This window comes from Corylus avellana, chromosome 9 (genome assembly GCF_965113065.1).
Source record: "Corylus avellana chromosome 9, dhCorAvel1.hap1.2, whole genome shotgun sequence".
Classification (NCBI taxonomy): domain Eukaryota; kingdom Viridiplantae; phylum Streptophyta; class Magnoliopsida; order Fagales; family Betulaceae; genus Corylus; species Corylus avellana.
This window is the reverse complement of record NC_142498.1, coordinates 22,142,739-22,161,865: the sequence shown is the minus strand read 5'-3', so window position 1 is coordinate 22,161,865 and position 19,127 is coordinate 22,142,739. Positions and strand designations below refer to the sequence as shown.

At 36.5% G+C, this 19,127-nt stretch overlaps 3 protein-coding genes across 5 annotated transcripts; all 3 read left to right on the top strand.

Annotated features, from left to right (window-relative positions):
• The first annotated feature begins 75 nt into the window (after positions 1-75).
• Positions 76-3,692, top strand: LOC132189167 (uncharacterized). Of its 3 annotated transcripts, XR_015909066.1 has the most exons (3): positions 76-550; positions 2,675-2,725; positions 3,674-3,692. XR_015909066.1 is itself a non-coding variant. In XM_059603752.2 (2 exons), exon 1 carries the CDS (start codon positions 197-199, stop codon positions 533-535), a length of 339 nt encoding a protein of 112 aa, XP_059459735.2. In that variant the 5' UTR covers positions 76-196; the 3' UTR covers positions 536-550; positions 2,675-3,029. The 3 variants fall into 3 exon arrangements, 2 of the variants coding, with proteins under 2 accessions (XP_059459735.2, XP_088366457.1); XM_059603752.2 differs by lacking the exon at positions 3,674-3,692 and having other exon boundaries at positions 2,675-3,029; XM_088510331.1 differs by lacking the exons at positions 2,675-2,725; positions 3,674-3,692 and adding an exon at positions 736-926.
• Positions 3,693-5,481: 1,789 nt separating this feature from the next.
• Positions 5,482-11,199, top strand: SKS5 (SKU5 similar 5). Its single transcript, XM_059603751.2, has 8 exons — positions 5,482-5,779; positions 5,906-6,015; positions 7,291-7,561; positions 8,474-8,576; positions 9,277-9,622; positions 9,793-10,158; positions 10,330-10,408; positions 10,713-11,199. The coding sequence occupies exons 1-8, from the start codon at positions 5,627-5,629 to the stop codon at positions 10,923-10,925; spliced, it is 1,641 nt and encodes a 546-aa protein (XP_059459734.2). The 5' UTR covers positions 5,482-5,626; the 3' UTR covers positions 10,926-11,199.
• Positions 11,200-13,256: 2,057 nt separating this feature from the next.
• Positions 13,257-18,809, top strand: LOC132189445 (TCP-1/cpn60 chaperonin family protein). Its single transcript, XM_059604185.2, has 12 exons — positions 13,257-13,374; positions 13,680-13,737; positions 13,853-13,909; positions 14,097-14,162; positions 14,272-14,383; positions 14,646-14,774; positions 15,091-15,162; positions 15,475-15,590; positions 15,811-15,887; positions 16,235-16,720; positions 17,443-17,758; positions 18,307-18,809. The coding sequence occupies exons 2-12, from the start codon at positions 13,732-13,734 to the stop codon at positions 18,451-18,453; spliced, it is 1,584 nt and encodes a 527-aa protein (XP_059460168.1). The 5' UTR covers positions 13,257-13,374; positions 13,680-13,731; the 3' UTR covers positions 18,454-18,809.
• The last annotated feature ends 318 nt before the right edge of the window (positions 18,810-19,127 follow it).

Here is a 19,127-nt window from a genome sequence, read left to right as displayed (position 1 = left end):
ATAATACGACACAGTTTGGTTGGAAATGTTCTTGATTAAATCTCAACCTTTGTTTCTTTTCTATTTAATCCCAACAGTGGAGATTTAACAGCATCGGTTCTGTCAGCACAGCCGGATCCAGCCAGATGAGAAATAGAGCTTAGTCTGAAATTTCATTTCATCAGTTGGGAATTGGGGTCTCGCCAGTCTTGAATCCATGGCTTCCTCAGCGCCACAAAGCACCACAGGCGCACAAAACCCTAAGAAAGCGCTAAGCTTATTAGCGAACGCAAAGAAGCACAAGAACAGCTTCATACAGTTCTTCGCGATGACGGGGATCTTGCTCCTGAGCGTCAGATCGTTGGGCCAGAAGTACCGAATCCACGACCTCCAAGAGGACACGTCGGCTCTGAAAGAGGAGCGAGAAACCCTAACCGAGCGCATGAAGAACATCAAGCGCGACCTCCTTCACGAGGCCTCGCGCGAGCCCACTGGCCTCTTCGCTTCCAGGCTTCGCCTTCTCTTCGGCGAGGAAGATTTGAACGAACCGAAGTGACTGTTGGCAGTCCCTGTGAGTTCTTGATCTTCGCGTTTTCTGCATTTAGGGCTTTGTTCTGTGGGTTATTGATCGTAATGTGATAATTTTGACCGTAATTTGGACGAAGAGAAACTTGAATTTTGAAAAGCTTTGGTGAGGTGTTCTTATTGTGTGAGATCCATGGTTTTCTGAAGTTTTTTTTTTTTTCTCTTTTCTAGTCAGTTGATGCGACATCTCTGAGAGGAAATTTACTTAACTTTTCGGGTTCTTGTACGTGTTTCGTGTTCTTCGATTAAGAGCAATTTGTAATTTGCTTAAATTCAGGGTTTAGGGTTTTGTTGACTCTCCGGTTGGGATGAAAATGACTACGAAACGTTGGTTTGAGTGAGTCACCATTATTCTGGTTGAGTTAGGGTTTTAGGATTTTTTTTTTTTTTTTTTTTTTTTAAAAAAAAAAAAAAAAAAAAAAATTAGTTTGTGTTCAGATGGATATAGGAATTTTGAGTATTGGTTCTAATGTAGAATCTTTGTGGTTTGTTCGTGTCAAAAAACAAAAAGGGAGAGTAGAATCTTTGTTTTCTGATGTTTGGCTTAGGCTATCAGTAATTCTCTAAAGATTGCATATGAATTTTATCAACATGATCCACTCTTTTGGAGAAGTTAGGAGGCACTCGATCAAATTGTTGAATTGTTTTTATAGTAAAAAAGGACAAAGGGAAAAACAGTCGGCCATGATTGTTAAGGACTTTGTTTTCTCTTAGACATTAAAAAACAACCCAAAACACAACACAAAAATTGTTTTTCCCTTTATGTCTCTTTAGAACATTTTTTTCAATCAAAAAATACCCTCAAAAGACATTAACAAACATATCCCTGTGGCTAAGAAAAACCAGAGTTGCCCAGGGTCAGGCTCTGATCAACTGTCCACTAGTAGCTGAATATATCTGCCCTACCCCTTCAGTCCTTTATAAATTTGCCTAATGTGGTTGGTTAAATAGAAAAGAGGATACTACAACATGGTTGGAGATTTACCTGCAGGTTCTTTATGAAGAACCTGTACTCCCCAACTAGTTCTCTTCTGGTGGGTCTTAAAGAGTTAGTTGGAGATGAGAAGTAGATGGGGATTGGAGATAGTTTGGTTTGGTAAAATAACAGTCTGATTTTGTTTCTCATCGTGGCTTTGTGGTTCAATTGCTGATTGTTTGCCAAGCTTTCACTGCCCTCACTTTTCCTTTCATTGACAAACAGTATTTAAGGGCCGACTTGTAGGGCAATTTTAGTGCCTTTTTTTTTTTTTTTGAGTAATGCTAAAAATCACATTTTATTCCACAGTTATCTCAAGATGCTAATGTTGCAAAATCCCAACTACCCCTTGGGTTTTTTTTTTTTTTTTTTAAATGACCAATTCTAGTGTTTAGAATGGTCTTAGGATAAAAATATGGTTTCTAGCATTACTCTGTTATTAAATGCTTACAATTGAAGCAGGGTCTCATGACCACGGTGTATGTTCCATTAGCTGTTTTTGTACAATTGGTCATCTAATTGGGGCCATCAACTTCTTGAGTGTAGAGTTGGAACTTTTTTGGGTCTCTGTTAAGTGTTTTTTATAGGGGGGAAATACCCGGCATTGGGTCATTGCCATGAGGGATAGAAATTAGAAAAGAAGCTAATGTTTTCAGTGAAATAGGTTGAATTTAGATTTTGAAGAAAAAACAGAGAAAGAGTGTATGGGCGTGAAAAAGGTATCTACGTGAAGAAGGGTCTAATGGGATTGGGAAAGGCGTGGGCCTGAGCAATTTCTTTGAGCCCATCACCAGACTCTAGTTTTTTGTCTGGCCTCATTTTGAAGCACTGCCTCAAATTTGTGATATATATATATATAGAATGTGTCTGTAGACTCTTACCAGTTACCATCCTTAGTCATTTCAGCTGCACAATCAAAACACTTTTTCAAATTTTTTTTTTTTATTAAAAAAAAAAGAAAAGAAATCCTTTATCACAAGTTGGTAGGTATTTCACATTTTTTTTATTTTATTTTTATTTTTATGAATTGATTAAACTGCAACGTCAGCATATTAATGTCTGAACAGCAATGTAACGTGATCATTGCTTACCAACCATGTGTGGTTTTTAATGTAAGATGCCCATTGATTGCAGTTGAAGGATCCCGCGAACCAGCGGCAGACACAACCGAAGTATACCTGGCAGGTGCGTATGAGCGTATGTAATTCAATTTTTGGAGCGCGTAAGAAGACATTATAATATAATATAAATAGGTTAATATGGCTCATGAATATTTTTTTGATTTAAATACTAAACCATTCATCTAACAAGGTCTTCCAATGATGGCACATGTGATAAGAGTTGTGATTATTCACTGTGGGGCCGCCGCCCCCAAGTTGCATTTATATGTTTGAAAAATGCGGCCATTTTGAAAGTGCTCTACTAATAATTATATTAGCGCAACTTTTTCGTATATTTGTCATTGCACACTGTCTGTCACGGTATTGAGTTGGCGTGTATTCGAATCTGAATTCGATTTTCTTTTATTTTTGACAAGAAATTTTTTTTTTTTTTTTTTTTTTTTTTCTGTTTCCTTATTTGCAATATTTGATTGCGTGACGTCTAAGCCTATTATTGAAAAATACTACAACTAAAATGCATCAAAGGAAAGCAAAAGGACTTCACTATTCAAAATTAATAATATTATTAGGATTAAAATTCATTACGTCCGTTTTCTTTTAGGATTAAAGTTGATTATGATGCCACGACTATCACATAATGTTGACGTGGTAGTTTCAATCAACTTTGGATTTTTATTTTTATTTTTTTTAATAAAGATTGATATAAGGATTGGTTTGAATTATTATATCAACATTGTAAGATAATTTTTAGACAAAAATATAGTTTGTAGCATTATTTATAAATTTAAGTGTTACTCAACCATCAACACCGAACTTTATTTACTTATATCCAATTAATAGTGTATTGGCATTATCACTTTACTTATTAACTAAAAGTATTACACATTATCTCCCACTTTGCTCTCTTTGCATATGATTTTTTTTTTTTTAAAAAAAAAAAAAAATGAAAAATCCTTTTGGCCAAAAGGGTAGGTGTTTTTAGTAACCTATGGAAGTATTTCTCCAAATGCAGGAAATGAAGAAGAATGCGTGTAACCAACCCAAGCAGTTTGAGATTATGACCATTTATTTTGTTGATTTGCTTGCTATTAGTAAAACGCTTTAATCCCGCCTAAAAGCCCACGACAGCTAGATAATGGTTTTTAAATAATAGACAACATATATATATATATATATATATATATATGGTTAGATGTAACAAAATATAATTTAAATAATTTATCTCAATTTTAAGTAAACTTGAGAGGATCCTGGCTATTTCAATATGAATAGGTCTTGTGCTTAAATTACATAATGTTCATGCAGAAAATGGCATGTCAATTCCTACAGAAGCTAAGATCATGTTAAAGAAGGTCAAACGTGATTTTATGCGTAACGTTAAATGATAATGATTAATTGTTGTATATTCTTGCTACTTATTAGTGTGCCCAGTTCGTCAGAAGCAAAAGAACAAAAGTGAGAGCTTTGGTGGTTTCTACTTTCTAGTGAGTCATAGTTCCTGCACCGACGGTTCTATAATATTAATATTAATAGTTTCTGAAAAATTCTATAAATCTCTCATCATCGAGGTTCTAATTAGATCTCAACAGAGAGGGGAGGGGGCAGGGGGGGAGTTGTGATGGAACTGAACCTTCACTTTTTCTTTTTCTTTTTCTTTATTTATTTGTCGTTGTTATCTCATGATGTCATCTGTACCTTCGCTTGACAGCCAAAAGAATCCCCCTATCATTTCAACATATGATTACCGGTATTTAATTACCATATTGTTGAGGGCACAAATTTTTCATTCATATTGGCTTCAAGAAAATAAATATATGAATTAAGTTGATATCTGTTTTTTAAAAATACCTAAATAATTCTAAAATAAAAATATTATTTTTAGCATTATTTTTTAAAAGAAATATATACAAATAGAAACGAAAAACTGTGTATTAACCAGAAACATTAATACCTTATCCATGCGATAATTTGGATCCTTCTTGTTTGTTTGTATACCTCGTCCCGACCATTTGGGCTTTAGCAACTTCAACGTAGTAGTACTATTCTCACAAACCCATCGTGACCCCAACCAACACGACCATTCCTGCTCCTAAATTGCTCAGATAGGGATTGATCACAGTTCTTTGATTTGAATTGTAGTTTGTCCAACTGTTACAATGGAGTCCACTTCTAGGTTGTAGGTGTTTAAGTAATTGGAGTCCCCCCTTTGTCAACATAGTGTGCCTGTCTATGACTCAAATTTTTGAAATAAATAATGATTTACCAAAATATTATAGTGTTTTAAAGAGGTTCAATTGACTAAAAATCAAGCCTTATGAAACAGCGAAGGTTATTAGTTTGAATTTGCCTCCCTCTTTTCTCTTATCACAGTATCATAGCAACGTGAGAAAGAATGTTAAAATATTAATTAAACAATTTTTTATTAATTTAAACTTTTGAAATAAATAAAAGTTTATTAACTTCCTATTATGCTTCTGTTGTCTTACACTAAATATTCCCAACAATTCAACAAACATTGAATTGGACTTCATATATATATATATATATATATATATATATATATATATGAATTGGACAGAAATACAAGTGAATAATGTAATTAAAGAAGTGAGGGCCATGGTTGTTAAAACTCGTCACATGCAATTTCGCTTCCAAACAAAACCACCCCCGCAGTTGCAAAACCCAAAACAAACCCATGTGATGTGGGAGACACATATACAGGCACGGTTCAAATGTGAAACGTTGGACCCCACCACCGACACCCCTAATATATTTTCTTTCCATTTTTCCTTTCTATTTTCCCTCCTTTTCTTTTACGGCTACACCTACACATCACCAACACCACCTCTGTACCGCACTTAAATATGCGCCATATCTCTAATCATCGCTCATCACCTCTTCTTTAAAACTTCCTCTATCTCTTTCAACTTCCCCAACTAGTATTCTTCAACTTTCTCGTTGGAAAATGCCACTATACTTAGCGGGAGGAGTTGCTCTCACTGCCCTGCTATGTCTCACGGCTTCTCTCTTTGCATTCGTTGCGGCTGAAGATCCCTACAGGTTCTTCAACTGGAATGTCACTTACGGTGACATATACCCGCTCGGCGTCCGCCAGCAGGTTTGTAAATTCAGATCTGATCCATTTTTGTTCAATTTTGTGATCTGTACGTGTTGTGCTTTAATTTGCTTGAATGATCCTGTTCGTCGGATCTAATCTAATCAAAATTACGCTAATGCGTTGTAGGGAATTCTCATCAATGGCCAATTCCCTGGCCCGGATATTCACTCCGTTACCAATGACAACCTCATCATCAACGTGTTTAACAGTTTGGATGAGCCCTTCCTCCTTTCCTGGTACACACCCTCTCTCTCTCTCCCTCTTATCTCTCTCTCTGTAAGTAGAAAGATCATGTGCAGTGAGTTGCGCGCCCTTCGTAAAAGACAAAACTGCCCAAGTCAGCTTAAGGCCACATCTTAATTCTTGCCCTTCTGTAAACGGCACATATATTCTTTTTTAATTAAGAGAATGTCTATGATTTGCTTGGTTTTCACATTATCTTTTTCATATATTTAATTTTTTAATAATGCTATAAGTCACATTTTTAGATCCGGTTAATTGGGTCGGATTTGGTTATAATTTTTAAAAAAAATTTATTTATATAATGGGCCCCGTGACAGACTTTGTTATGGGAGGTTTCTAGACACTAGCTTAGGAGTGAGGTTTCTATAAACGGAAAGTGACTGACGGGAATAATACATGAGCCGATTAATCGGAAACATTAATATGTCCCTAAACCTACTTTATTTAGACCACCCAATTTCGTTTTCTGTTTATATTTAGCTGTCTTCCACTCGAGGACTTTTAGAATAGACCACTAACTCGAGGACTTGGGGAATTGGGATTGTGACCTTTGTTTATGGGTCAAGACCCTTCACATCCCAAAGTTAATTGCATGTCTCAGAAATCAAAAAAGTTTTTTTTTTTTTTTTTTTTTTTTTTTTTTTTTTTTTTTTTCGTTTGGTGAGCTGAGTGTCCATCAAATGTTCATTTATTTTTGGGCTAAAATAACTAGTTGGAAGCAGCACAATTTTTTTTTTTTTTTTATCCTTTTTGTTGGCTATTAGACCATAAAGCATTGGATTGGGCCAATTTTTTACCCATTTCAAATTTGATTTATTATTTTCTCGGATACTGCTGTATTTGGGGCGTTTGATGTCACCTCCTTCTATTTTATCTTGTTTCTTGTAATTTTATCCCACCTATATATAAATAAAAAGCTTGGGAAATGTCTCTCAAAAAAGTGAGACAAAAACCTTTTCCCATTTAATGTTGATTAGTTATAGGTCATTTCAGACCAAATCCTCAGGCAATCACGCTTTACATTAGCATGATTGGGAAGCTACCGGTCCCATTCATTATCCTGCACATGAAAAATCATTGCTCATTGAACTTGGACATGTGCAAAAAGTTGACTTTTAATGCACGCAAAAAATGTACACTTTTTTTTTTTAATTGCCGCATGCATCAGAGCAGGCTTCTAGTAAGAATGGTTGTTAGTGATTTGCAAAATAAATTATAGTTTGCTTGGTTATAATTGTAATTTTTTTTTTTGTTTGTGGAAAATATAGGAATGGAATTCAAAATAGGAGGAACTCGTTTGTGGATGGTGTATATGGTACAACATGCCCAATACCCCCTGGGAAGAACTTCACATACATGCTCCAAGTGAAGGATCAGATTGGGAGCTTTTACTACTTCCCTTCTCTTCAATTCCACAAGGCTGCTGGTGGTTTTGGAGGCATTAGGATCCTTAGCAGGCCAAGAATTCCTGTCCCCTTCCCAGATCCCGCTGGTGATTACACTGTTCTCATTGGAGATTGGTACAAGGCCAATCACACGGTAATTGGCTTCTCTTATTAAAAATATATAATGAGAATTATGTACTCTAAAACTTCTCCCACTCATGTGAGAGAAAAAAATTGTGCTTAAACTATTATCCTAAGCATGTTCGTCTCTTACTTGGGAAGGACTGGAAGATTCATAGATAACATGAAATTATCTATTAGGCTTATAATGAAATAACGACCTTTTTTATTAGGCTTTAATGCGATCGGCCACATGGGCGGGGGATTTGCTGGGATTGTGACCTTGTGTTTGCTGTCGGTAGCATGCCATGAATAATAAACATCTTGACTTTTTAGTCATACTTCTGTTCTTGCCAGCTGTTTTCCTGACCCTTCTTCATATTGATGGAAAATCAGCTACATAATAGGTAGTCCCAATACAGAATGACCCACTATTGATTTTTAGTTCAAAATATCGTAAAAACAGGGTTGAGTTTTAACCACTTGAAATAGCATTTTCTTTTTATAAGTTTCTCTCTTCTTCTTCTTTTTTTTCCTTTTTTTTTTTTTTTTTTTTTTTTTCTTTAAATCACACTTGTTCGGATGGGAACCTATTAATGAATAAGCTGTTTTTTTTTTGGGGGGCCACATGACATGTTACTTTTCATAAATGTCAAGCCCACTGTGACATGGCTTCCTTCAGATTACAGGCCATGTTTTGTGGGTCACACTCTCACACATGTTGTCTCCTCGGTGAATTCCTGTGACCCAAAGGCCAAATGGTACTCTTTTGGAAATGGGAATGTTCAAGCGGGGCCTCAGAACATGTAGTTCCATATGTGTCCAACTCATGCCATGTTACCCGGTGTGTGTGGTGTGATACTTGAGAGTGTGAAAAATAGAATTATTCTTATAATTGAAGCCCAATCTTGTTCATTTTGTGATGAATTTATGCGTGTTTATGCAGAATTTGAAGGCTATTCTAGATCGCGGTAAGAAGCTGCCTTTTCCCGATGGAATTCTTATCAACGGCCGTGGGCCTGGTGGTGCCTATTTCAATGTGGAACAAGGTACCATCTCATTCCAAATCTACCAAAACTTGTCATATATAGGAAATTTCTGCTAGACTATTTCCTTGCTACCTTTGTCCAATTGCATTTATTTGCCATTTTGTTCCATTTTCTGTTTTCCCCTTTGGTACATTTATTTCACATTTTAAAACTAAGTCAATAAAATCTCTTTACTCTAAAGTCTGCTGGGCCAAAAAAAAAATAATTTTTGAGACATGCTCTTTGGACTGAGTAAGACTTTTCATTTTGTTTTGTGTGTGCATATGACTCAAGTAAGAGCGTTACTTCAGTAATTGGAGATGCGTGACACACCCAACTTGCATTTTGTCCGCATAAGACACAAACCAAAGGCATATCGTGTAAGGCTTTGTGTGTGGGAAATGTAAAGAGACAATTCTCTATGCTAGATCTTACAATTATTTGTTAGATTAGGATATTTTGTATGCAATATTTTTGCATTCACAATGTACTAAATCACCTTCATTTTATTTGATCCAACATTTTTTACCCAAAAATTAAATTAAAAAAAAAAAATCCAACAATTGATCAACAACGGTAGCACCAAATTTTCTTCGATGAAATTTCTTTTGGCTCATTAGAGATTCATTGGTCGTAATAGTGATACAATGAGTAATATTTGCTTTGCTTTTAATCCCTATTCATGCCTGACCATACATTCTGCTATGATCTCTATTTACAGGAAAAACCTACAGGCTTAGAATATCAAATGTCGGGTTGCAAAATTCCCTCAACTTTCGCATTCAAGGCCACACGTTGAAGTTGGTGGAAGTAGAAGGAACTCACACCCTTCAGACTACTTTCTCCTCGCTTGACGTTCATGCTGGCCAATCTTACTCCGTTCTAGTTACAGCGGATCAGCCTGCACAAGAGTATTATGTTGTGGTTTCCACTCGTTTCACCTCTCCGATCCTCACCACCACGGGTGTTCTTCATTACAGTAACTCTGCCGGCCAAGTCTCAGGCCCACCCCCTGGTGGTCCTACCATCCAGATTGACTGGTCTCTGAACCAAGCTCGCTCTATCAGGTATTATAACGACTCAAAAAAAGCGTTAGTCGCATCTGCTTTATCACTCTAAAATGACTACCCTCTTTTAGAGTACAAAAGCGCACAAATTGTAATTTTTTTTTCGAAGCAAATTGTCACAAACTATTTGTTTTTGATGTACATGAAGCTAATGAGCACATAAATTCCAGGACTAATCTTACTGCAAGTGGACCAAGGCCGAACCCCCAAGGCTCATATCACTATGGCCTCATTAACACAACCAGAACTATCAGGCTACAAAATTCAGCTGGTCAGGTCAACGGCAAGCAAAGATACGCAGTTAACAGTGTATCATTTATCCCAGCAGACACCCCCCTAAAGCTTGCCGATTACTTCCAAATTGGAGGAGTTTATCGCCCTGGGAGTATAGCTAACAACCCTTACGGTGGTGGAATCTACATTGACACATCGGTGATGAATACTGACTACAGAGCATTCATTGAGATCGTGTTCGAAAACCCTGAGGATTTGATTCAGAGCTGGCACCTCGATGGCTACTCTTTCTGGGTCGTTGGGTAAGCTCACTATTTACTAATATAATACACGGGCTCCATGCTTGAGTTTGTATGTGTTATTTCGTCTATCTTTCGTGTATGCTTCATGAGGTTGATTTATGAATCATTTCATGCCTTTTTCTTGGTTGGTTTTTTTTGCTTTGATTAATATCCAAAAAATTCGTAATGCAGTATGGATGGAGGGCAGTGGACTACAGCTAGTAGAAATCAGTACAATCTCCGAGATGCAGTTGCACGTTGCACCACTCAGGTGAGGTTCAACACCATTTTTGCTAATTGGAAGATGCTAGCCAGAGAACAATACTCTCTTGGGCCGTGTAACGTTAGTCTAAAAAAATTTGTTCAATCTCTTTCTTGGGTGGTTGGCCACTCCAACTGAACTTTCGGGAGGGTCATGACTCATACCATTCTTAGAGCTGTTTGAGATGGTTACGACTACTCCCAATTAGCCATCACGACCACACCCGACATGCTATCTGGTGATGCGGACCAGAAGATGTGGGGACATTTTTTTATACCATGAATATAATAATGTTTCTTGCTTTGTGGTGCAGGTGTATCCCAAGTCATGGACTGCTATATACCTGGCGCTGGATAATGTAGGAATGTGGAACTTGAGATCTGAGTTCTGGGCGCGACAATATCTTGGACAACAATTTTATTTGCGGGTTTATACAACATCAACTTCACTTAGGGATGAATACCCCATTCCAAAGAATGCACTACTTTGTGGTAGGGCTCAGGGCCGACACACACGACCCTTCTGAGGTTGCTAGCAATAAAAGGATCCCACGAGGCTTGTCTAGTGTCTACCTTAGTTGGAGTAAGAGTACGGTGTTGCTTCTAATACTATTATTATTATTATTGGGTTATTATATTTAATGTGATAATGCAAAAGTGTAATTAGGACTCTAAATGACCTTAGCTCAAGGTCACATTCTTTCCTAGAACTACCGTATCTCCTTTGTTGTCATTCAAGTTTTCATACCAACATTATAATTATATTAAGTGAGGTGATTCTCTTGTTGCCTTTCTAGTTTTTTCATAATTTGTTCCAGCCTTTGAGTTCCAGCCTTCGAATTGTCAAATTATTAAATTGTCACTTATCTTAAAACATTAAAAGTTTAGACTTTTAGAAAATAATGAATTTAATTATTTAATTAATAATACTTATTTTTAATAACTGAGGCACAACATGTAAAATTAGAGTTTGAACTCAAGACTTCTTATGTGTTTAGTACTATGTTAAATCATCATTTATTTTAAAAGCTTGAGGTGATAAGAAATTATGAATTTAATCAATATTCCAATACAAATATGATGCAAATAATAAAGTATAAAAACTAAGCACCTTATGTGTAAGCCCTCTTGGGGGACCCAGTGTTTTCGTTGACGACTTTCATGGGCTTGCGCACGTTTTCTCATCTCAAGCTGGGTTTCAACTCCGATACCATATATAACACTCCGCTCCAAGTGGTATGTTCTTATCCTTTTTGGGTCTCAGTTTGTACAGTTTTATTATTGGGTTTGCTTCAAAATGCCTCGTACCATTTAGAAATAGCATACTCTATATAAGAAAATTCCATTTTTTACACATAGCCAATGTGAGATGCCATATAAGTGATATTTAGTTCATTATACTGAATATCCAAGTTCATTCATCCTCTTTTATAGTCGCTTACAGTGTCAAAGTCGTCATTTGTGCTGAACTAACTTGGTAGTGGTACATACGCAATAAAACAATTATGGAGAATGTCATGTAACCATGCACTTATTATAGACCAGTCATGGATTGGTTTGCTATTCTAGCCTTTCTAGGCATATGCCCTCTAACGATTAGAGAAAAATGCTAGTTACATATGTACTATCATTCCTAAATAATTAGTAAAGTTGTAATTTGAGCTTTTAAAATTCGGTTTTACATAATAAGGAACCAATGTAAGACTTATGTGACGTTTGTCAAACACCACCATTCCACAAAACATATTCATCTCATTTTTTCAAAAAATTCAATATGAAAATATTCTTACTTTTTATATCACATCATTTACTTTTTATTACTATTCAAATAAAAAAATCAATATAAAACAAAATTTTTTCACTTTTCAATACTATTTTCTCATATCATTATTAATATTTTGTTTATTTTAAAACAAATAAACAATGCCGTGTTGCCATATTGTTTAACAAACAAGGCCTAAGTACGCATGAGCTCCTTTATACGTTACCCACCTATGTGGGCTAATCATCTTTTCAATATTAAACTGAGGTGTTAATTATATGCCTTGTCCCCACTCTAGCTGCAAAAATGGTAATCGAAATCCACTTTGTTCCACACCTTCCTGGATTGAGGGGAAAAAAGGGGGTAAGGTTTTCATATAAGACATGGAACATCATTTTAACTTAAAATCTTAATCTCATGAATTTTGGTTTAGTTATACTATATCCATCACTTATTTTGTAATTGTATTTATATATATTCCAACAATCTATATGAAAAAACCCATATAGTTAAGTTGTTAGAATGAGACTTGGTACCGTACTACCATGTAGCCGGCTTATCCAATTAGCCTTAAACGGCAAAAAAAAATTGATGCCATTGATATCATTAGCACCGTATTATAATTTTTTTTTTTTTTTTAAAGTAAGATATTTGGTAGATTGAAGGCTTACTTGATGGGTATGAAAATTGTTAAATCATTAGTTATTTTAAAATAGATAAAAAATAGTAAATTTAATCATTTAATTAATATATTAACATGTATATTTAAATTTCTCTTTGGACAAGTGAAACTTAAACCGATGGAAAAAGTAAATTAAATTAGTTAATTAACTTATTAGGTTGAAGAAATCGATAGCTTGGTGAGAGGAAATGTTGAAAAGAAAAAGAAAAAAAAAAAAGAAGAAGGGGAAACTCATTTGTGTATCTCCAATTACAGGCCATTAATTCCTTAGGAAAATAAAATAAGTAGGCCCATTTCAGGGGAAATTCTCGAGACTTCGCCAACGGCCCACCTTGCGCTTGTCTAGCCCACAGACATCACACAGTTGTATGTGCGGTCTTTTAGCTTATAATAGATGGCCCAGAGATTCGAAGTCGAGGAACACCATAGAACCTAGTGCCTGTTACTCTTTACTAGAGAGAAGCCCCGTGCGACGCCGTAATTAGTTTCGGCGGGATCGAGTCTCTCAAACTTCGCTATTCTTCGAGATCAGGTAATGGCGTGACTCAACTTTAGGGTTTCGTTGGGTTTTCTGAAAGTTAGGGTTCTTAGTTCGTTTTTCGTTTCTATTTGCAGCATCGAACACAAGCTTTTACTGCTAATCTCACTCTTGAACCCATAATAATAGTGTGTTATGAGGAGTACTTTCTTTGTTCCTTCCTCGTTTGTTTGGTTCTTGAGAAAATGAAAGAAAGAAAAAGAAAATGCTGAAAATCATCCTATATAAATCATATGAAAAACCGTATGCTCGTTTGCAAAGTGTTTAAGTTTCGATTAATTGTGTTAATTTTGTTTCAGATAAATTATTTGAGCATTTCGGTTCCAGCTAACGTCATTTACAGCCCTTACCATGGTGGTATGTTAAATGATGCTAACTCGTTCAGCTTCTGATTTTGTTTATTTCTTTATTTATGATTTTGGTATTATAGTTTGGTTTCAGTATCTTTGACTTGCTTGCCCAATGTTTGTAGCTCGACAGAATTTTTAAAGATGATTCTAGTGAAGAAAAGGGGGAGCGTGCCAGAATGGTGAGTCAAATGGGAAAGTGATGGGTGTACACCTTGTTTTTTAGAGCTATATTATTAGTTTATGTGTTTAAAGTTACTTGGGTAAATTTGGATAAAAGTTTTATTATTCGAAGCCATGCGAATCTGTCTTTTGTTTGATGTGTTCAATATGAACAAAATGTCTAAATTCGTTTCTTTCTGTATTTAGGCATCATTTATTGGTGGAATGGCGATTGCTGACTTGGTCAAGACAACCTTGGGGCCAAAGGGGATGGTAAGTTTTTTCATACTTGAGTGTGTTGTCAAATGAGATGATGTTGTTCTTTTAGGCCATTAGCTCAGTTCTTAATTTATGGCCTGCTTGTTGATTTGTATTTTTTCAGGATAAAATTTTACAATCAACAGGTAGGGGACGTGAAGTCACGGTTACAAATGATGGTGCCACCATTTTGAAGTCCCTTCATATTGACAACCCAGCTGCTAAAGTTCTTGTTGGTATCCTTGCATTTGTTCTTTTGCTTGATGACATGGCTTGTGATTGTCATGGTTCGAGAATTCTTTTTTCGTTATGATTATTGATCTTTTTGATGTTTGATAAAGATCTTTGTTTAAGCAAATGGTGTGTTTTGTATAAGTATCTGTTGATGGAACGTTTACTAGTGCGATTTACCATGTCTACATCGAATATGGTAATGTGACAAGTGGGAGTTTTTTGAATAAGATATCACTCGGTGGTCATCCTTAATTCATGTCTCAGACATTTCAAAAGTTCAAGATGATGAAGTTGGTGATGGGACAACTTCTGTTGTTGTTTTGGCTGGGGAACTCTTAAGGGAGGCTGAAAAGCTTGTTGCAGCAAAGATACACCCAATGACAATCATATCAGGTCTGGGCCAATTGAGGCATGCCTTCATTCTATAGTCTGACTTGCTTTCCAGTTTATTTTTCAAAAGTGTAAAAATGTTATATTTGGAGAATATTTTGGAAGTTACTTCACTTTGCTGCTAGCTGTAAAAGAAATGCTGCCAGGCTGATAAATCATTCTCTCTCTCTCTCTCTCTCTCAATTAGAATTATTCTTTTGTCTCAACTTCTGTCTCTATATTGAACCCTTTTGCAGGCATTTTTCCATTTCTTCATTTGTTCTTATCATAATAAATATGCCCAATACCAGAGTTTCTAATAATGTATTTTCTTATTTAGGTTACCGAATGGCAGCAGAATGTGCGCTCAATGCTTTGTTGCAGAAAGTCATGGATAATAAAGAGGATCCAGGTACTGTTTATTGTTCTACTTCTATATTCACTTTTTATATCATTTTGTTTTTGTTCCAATGGTTTCTTTATTGTGGGAACTGCTTTATTAGTTCTCCTGTTTCCATGAATCAACATTTTGTTTTTATTGAGAACTTTTTGATAGTATGAACTGTTCTGGACGATGATGGTTGCTTACAAACTAAACTAGATGTATAAATATGGCGCTCTAAACAGGGATTAGAATTTCTAACTCGTGTGATCAGGACTTTAGTTTCTGCACCTTTCCTTGCATAATTGTATGCTTAATACATGTCAGTACTGGATTGTGCAGAGAAATTCAAGTTTGACTTGATGAAGATAGCAATGACTACTTTGAGTTCCAAGATTCTCTCTCAGGATAAGGAACATTTTGCGAAACTGGCTGTAGATGCCGTTATGAGGCTAAAGGTAATTATGAGGCTTATGTAGTTGGGAATAGCTCTAAGTTTGTGATGCAAGTCATCAATTTTTTGAAAGATCCTTGATTTGAGTTTTTAGCCATGTTGTGATTATGTTTTATACTCCGAGTTCTTTTGACTATCTGGTCACATAATAATGTGGCTGTCTTTTTTATTTTTTATTATTATTATTATTATTTTCTTTCTGATAGTGCTGTTGGAAATGGCAGGGTAGCACAAACTTAGAGTCCATCCAAATTATTAAGAAGCCTGGAGGATCACTAAAAGATTCCTTTTTGGATGAAGGGTGAGGCATCTAAACTTTCAAGCTTTTCATATTGTAATTATAGTCTGTACTGAGATAAATAGGCATACTTTGCCTTTGCTAGACAATTGGCATAAATTTCCTTATTTTAGGGCTAACACAGGGTTTTATATACCTTTTGGTGAGGTGGAAGTTCTGCAAATATCTTTTTTTTAAGGAAGTTGCTACACTTTATGTTAGATCCATTGTTCTCTTGTTAATCAACTAATTATATGTTCTACCACTTTATTGGAGGATGAGTTACTTCCTTGTATCCTTTCTTCTTGATGATATGTTGTAGGTTTTCCCATGAAATGTTTGTTCTGAACGGGAGTTGTATGCTTTATCAGGTTTATTCTTGACAAGAAAATTGGTATTGGACAACCGAAACGCATAGAAAATGCAAAGATTTTGGTGGCAAACACTGCAATGGACACAGATAAAGTGAAGATCTATGGGGCGCGTGTCCGTGTTGATTCGATGGCTAAGGTTGCCGAGATTGAAGTGGCTGAGAAGGAGAAGATGAGAGAAAAAGTGCAAAAGATTATAGCTCATGGCATCAACTGCTTTGTCAACAGACAGTTGATTTATAATTTTCCTGAAGAACTCTTTGCGGATGCGGGTATACTCGCCATTGAGCATGCGGATTTCGATGGGATTGAGCGCCTTGCTTTAGTTACTGGTGGGGAAATTGCATCAACTTTTGACAATCCAGAATCAGTCAAGCTTGGGCATTGCAAGCTCATTGAGGAAATCATGATTGGTGAGGACAAGTTGATCCACTTTTCTGGTGTTGAATTGGGTCAGGCATGCACAATAGTACTTAGAGGTGCAAGGTATGTTATTTGAATTGTGTGGTTCGCATTTTGATTATGCGGCTCTGTTGTCAAAAGTTGCTTTGGTGTCTGTGCATGTTTTTGTGGTGAGACTTGGTCATTATATGGACTGCAATACTTCAGTCACTGGTTTGAATTATTGTACAAATATTTACAGCATTCATTTACCTACCCTGCTTTTTAAGTCTGGAACTTTGTTATCAAAGTTAAAACCATATACTTTTGAGAAAGCCCTTCATTAGAGCGGCCTGTTGTGTATTCAATTCTGGCAGAACTACCAGGAAATGGGTGTTTGGTAGGAGGGATTTAGGCTGTAAGCAGTTGGTCTTTGAAGTTGGGTCATGTTTTCCATGACTTCACCATGAAGCAAATAGAACACATGCATGCTTTTATTAGTGTTTGCCACTGGTTTAGCTATTCTTTACTTGGGCCAATGGTTTGTGAGGCAGATATGCACCCTGCTTCTGGTCTAGCTATTCTTTACTTAGGCTAATGGTTTGTGTGGCAGATGTACACCCTGCTTCTGTATTGGTAGATCTTCCTTTATCCTGACCGAGTACCAGACTTGGTATAGATAGTCTAGCATTCACATGATTGTTTTCTCCATCAACCTTGTTATTTTGTTTTTCTTTGGCGTATGATAGATTAAATTTTGTTATGACATAGTTGCTGAGATTGCTGATCCTTTGATTTAGTTATGAATAATATATCTTGTTTTGCAGCCACCACGTGCTTGACGAGGCTGAAAGGTCTCTGCATGATGCCTTGTGTGTTCTGTCTCAGACTGTCAATGACAGTAGGGTTTTGCTTGGAGGTGGGTGGCCTGAGATGGTGATGGCAAAGGATGTGGATGAGCTGGCACGGAAGACTCCTGGGAAGAGGTCTCATGCTATCGAAGCTTTTGCACGGGCACTTGTGGCCATTCCAACAATCATCGCTGACAATGCTGGTTTGGACAGTGCTGAGTTGGTTGCTCAACTTCGTGCAGAGCACCACAAGGAGGGATGCACTGCTGGGATTGATGTCATCTCTGGATCTGTGAGTATCTAAAATGGAAATTTTTATTAGGATTGTATCTGGTGCCTGTCTGGTATAACGTTTAATATGGTCTAGCATGGAAAGTAATGTACATTATGCACTATTGATTGATTCACGAGGGGCACTATTCATTACTTGCTATTCAGGGTTTTCTATTATTTTCTTTTCTTTTCTTTTTTGGGACAGTGCCATACTAGTCATTAGGATATATTGTGAGATTGGCTGCAAGGGTTCTCTAACTCCACTTTTTTCGTTTCTTTTTCTAAATGAAAGATTACATATAAAGACTGGGACACTGATTGAGATTCTAGCAGTTACTTTCTTTAGTAACAGATCCAATAGTTGGTAATTTTAGAGTGAACTTTAATTTGTCCTCGACTGGAATTGCCTCTGATCTACAAAATTCGATTTCTGATGTAATTAGTACACCATGGTTTTGGCCCACGTTTTTGTTTCTAATTGCTTGGAAAGTTATTGACTGTTTCTTGCTTGTCTATGAAGTTGCTTCTTTAATTTTTAACTCCCGGTGGCAATTGATGTCATGACAGGTAGGAGATATGGTACAGCTAGGAATCTCTGAAGCATTCAAAGTCAAGCAGGCCGTATTGCTCTCTGCTACTGAAGCTGCTGAGATGATTCTCAGAGTTGATGAAATCATCACTTGTGCTCCTCGGAAGAGAGAAGACAGAATGTGAAGATCCAGTGGATGATTTGGCTAATTAAGGACATCTGTTGTAATACAGTGCCTTCTGCGATTTGAGTATTGTATTGCTATGATGGATGGGACACAGTTGTGGAAAAACTGGTTTGCAATACGGCCTGGTTTTCTTTTGGCCTTTTTTTCTTTTTTGTTTGCAGGGTTTGAGGGAATTGTTGGAAAGGCTAATCATCTGGAATGTTTTCGTTTTGTCGGTGAATTTCTCCTTTCTATTGCTTTCTTAAGCTAATGGCAGTTAGATGTGCAATTTTGATGTAATTCCCTTTCTGAGAAGGGCTATTGAAATGGGGCTTCTGAGTCTTGTGTATGAGAATCCAACATCTTAAGAGACAATGTTATGCATGCCTCTCTGCTAATGTGTTTTAGCCGTCTTAAAAATATGTTGGAATTTTTTTAAAACCTTTCTGATGCTTGCTGTAATTCTCCTTGCCCTCCGTTTATTTGTTAAGGATAGCTATGGGGCTGTTCCATGGTCGGGCTCCCTATACTTGATCCAGCCTGAAAACGCCTTTTCTATTACCGTTACAAGTGGCTGCTCTGCTTCTGCTGTATGAATTGCGCACCCATTTGTTCAAGTTAGAATCTAAGATCTGATCAACTCTCTCTCTACTTTGGCAGACGTTAGCTTGACTCTGAGGGACATGTGGGCTT

What these genes read in the sequence shown, in the direction of transcription:
- SKS5 (XM_059603751.2), top strand. Translation starts at nt 5,627, where the DNA reads ATGCCACTATACTTAGCGGGAGGAGTTGCTCTCACTGCCCTGCTATGT. An exon ending in CGCTCGGCGTCCGCCAGCAG is followed by an intron (nt 5,780 to 5,905) that starts GTTTGTAAATTC and finishes AATGCGTTGTAG; the next exon opens with GGAATTCTCATCAATGGCCA. An exon ending in GAGCCCTTCCTCCTTTCCTG is followed by an intron (nt 6,016 to 7,290) that starts GTACACACCCTC and finishes TGGAAAATATAG; the next exon opens with GAATGGAATTCAAAATAGGA.
- LOC132189167 (XM_059603752.2), top strand. Translation starts at nt 197, where the DNA reads ATGGCTTCCTCAGCGCCACAAAGCACCACAGGCGCACAAAACCCTAAG.
- LOC132189445 (XM_059604185.2), top strand. An exon ending in AGGGGGAGCGTGCCAGAATG is followed by an intron (nt 13,910 to 14,096) that starts GTGAGTCAAATG and finishes TTCTGTATTTAG; the next exon opens with GCATCATTTATTGGTGGAAT. An exon ending in AGCTGCTAAAGTTCTTGTTG is followed by an intron (nt 14,384 to 14,645) that starts GTATCCTTGCAT and finishes TTCATGTCTCAG; the next exon opens with ACATTTCAAAAGTTCAAGAT.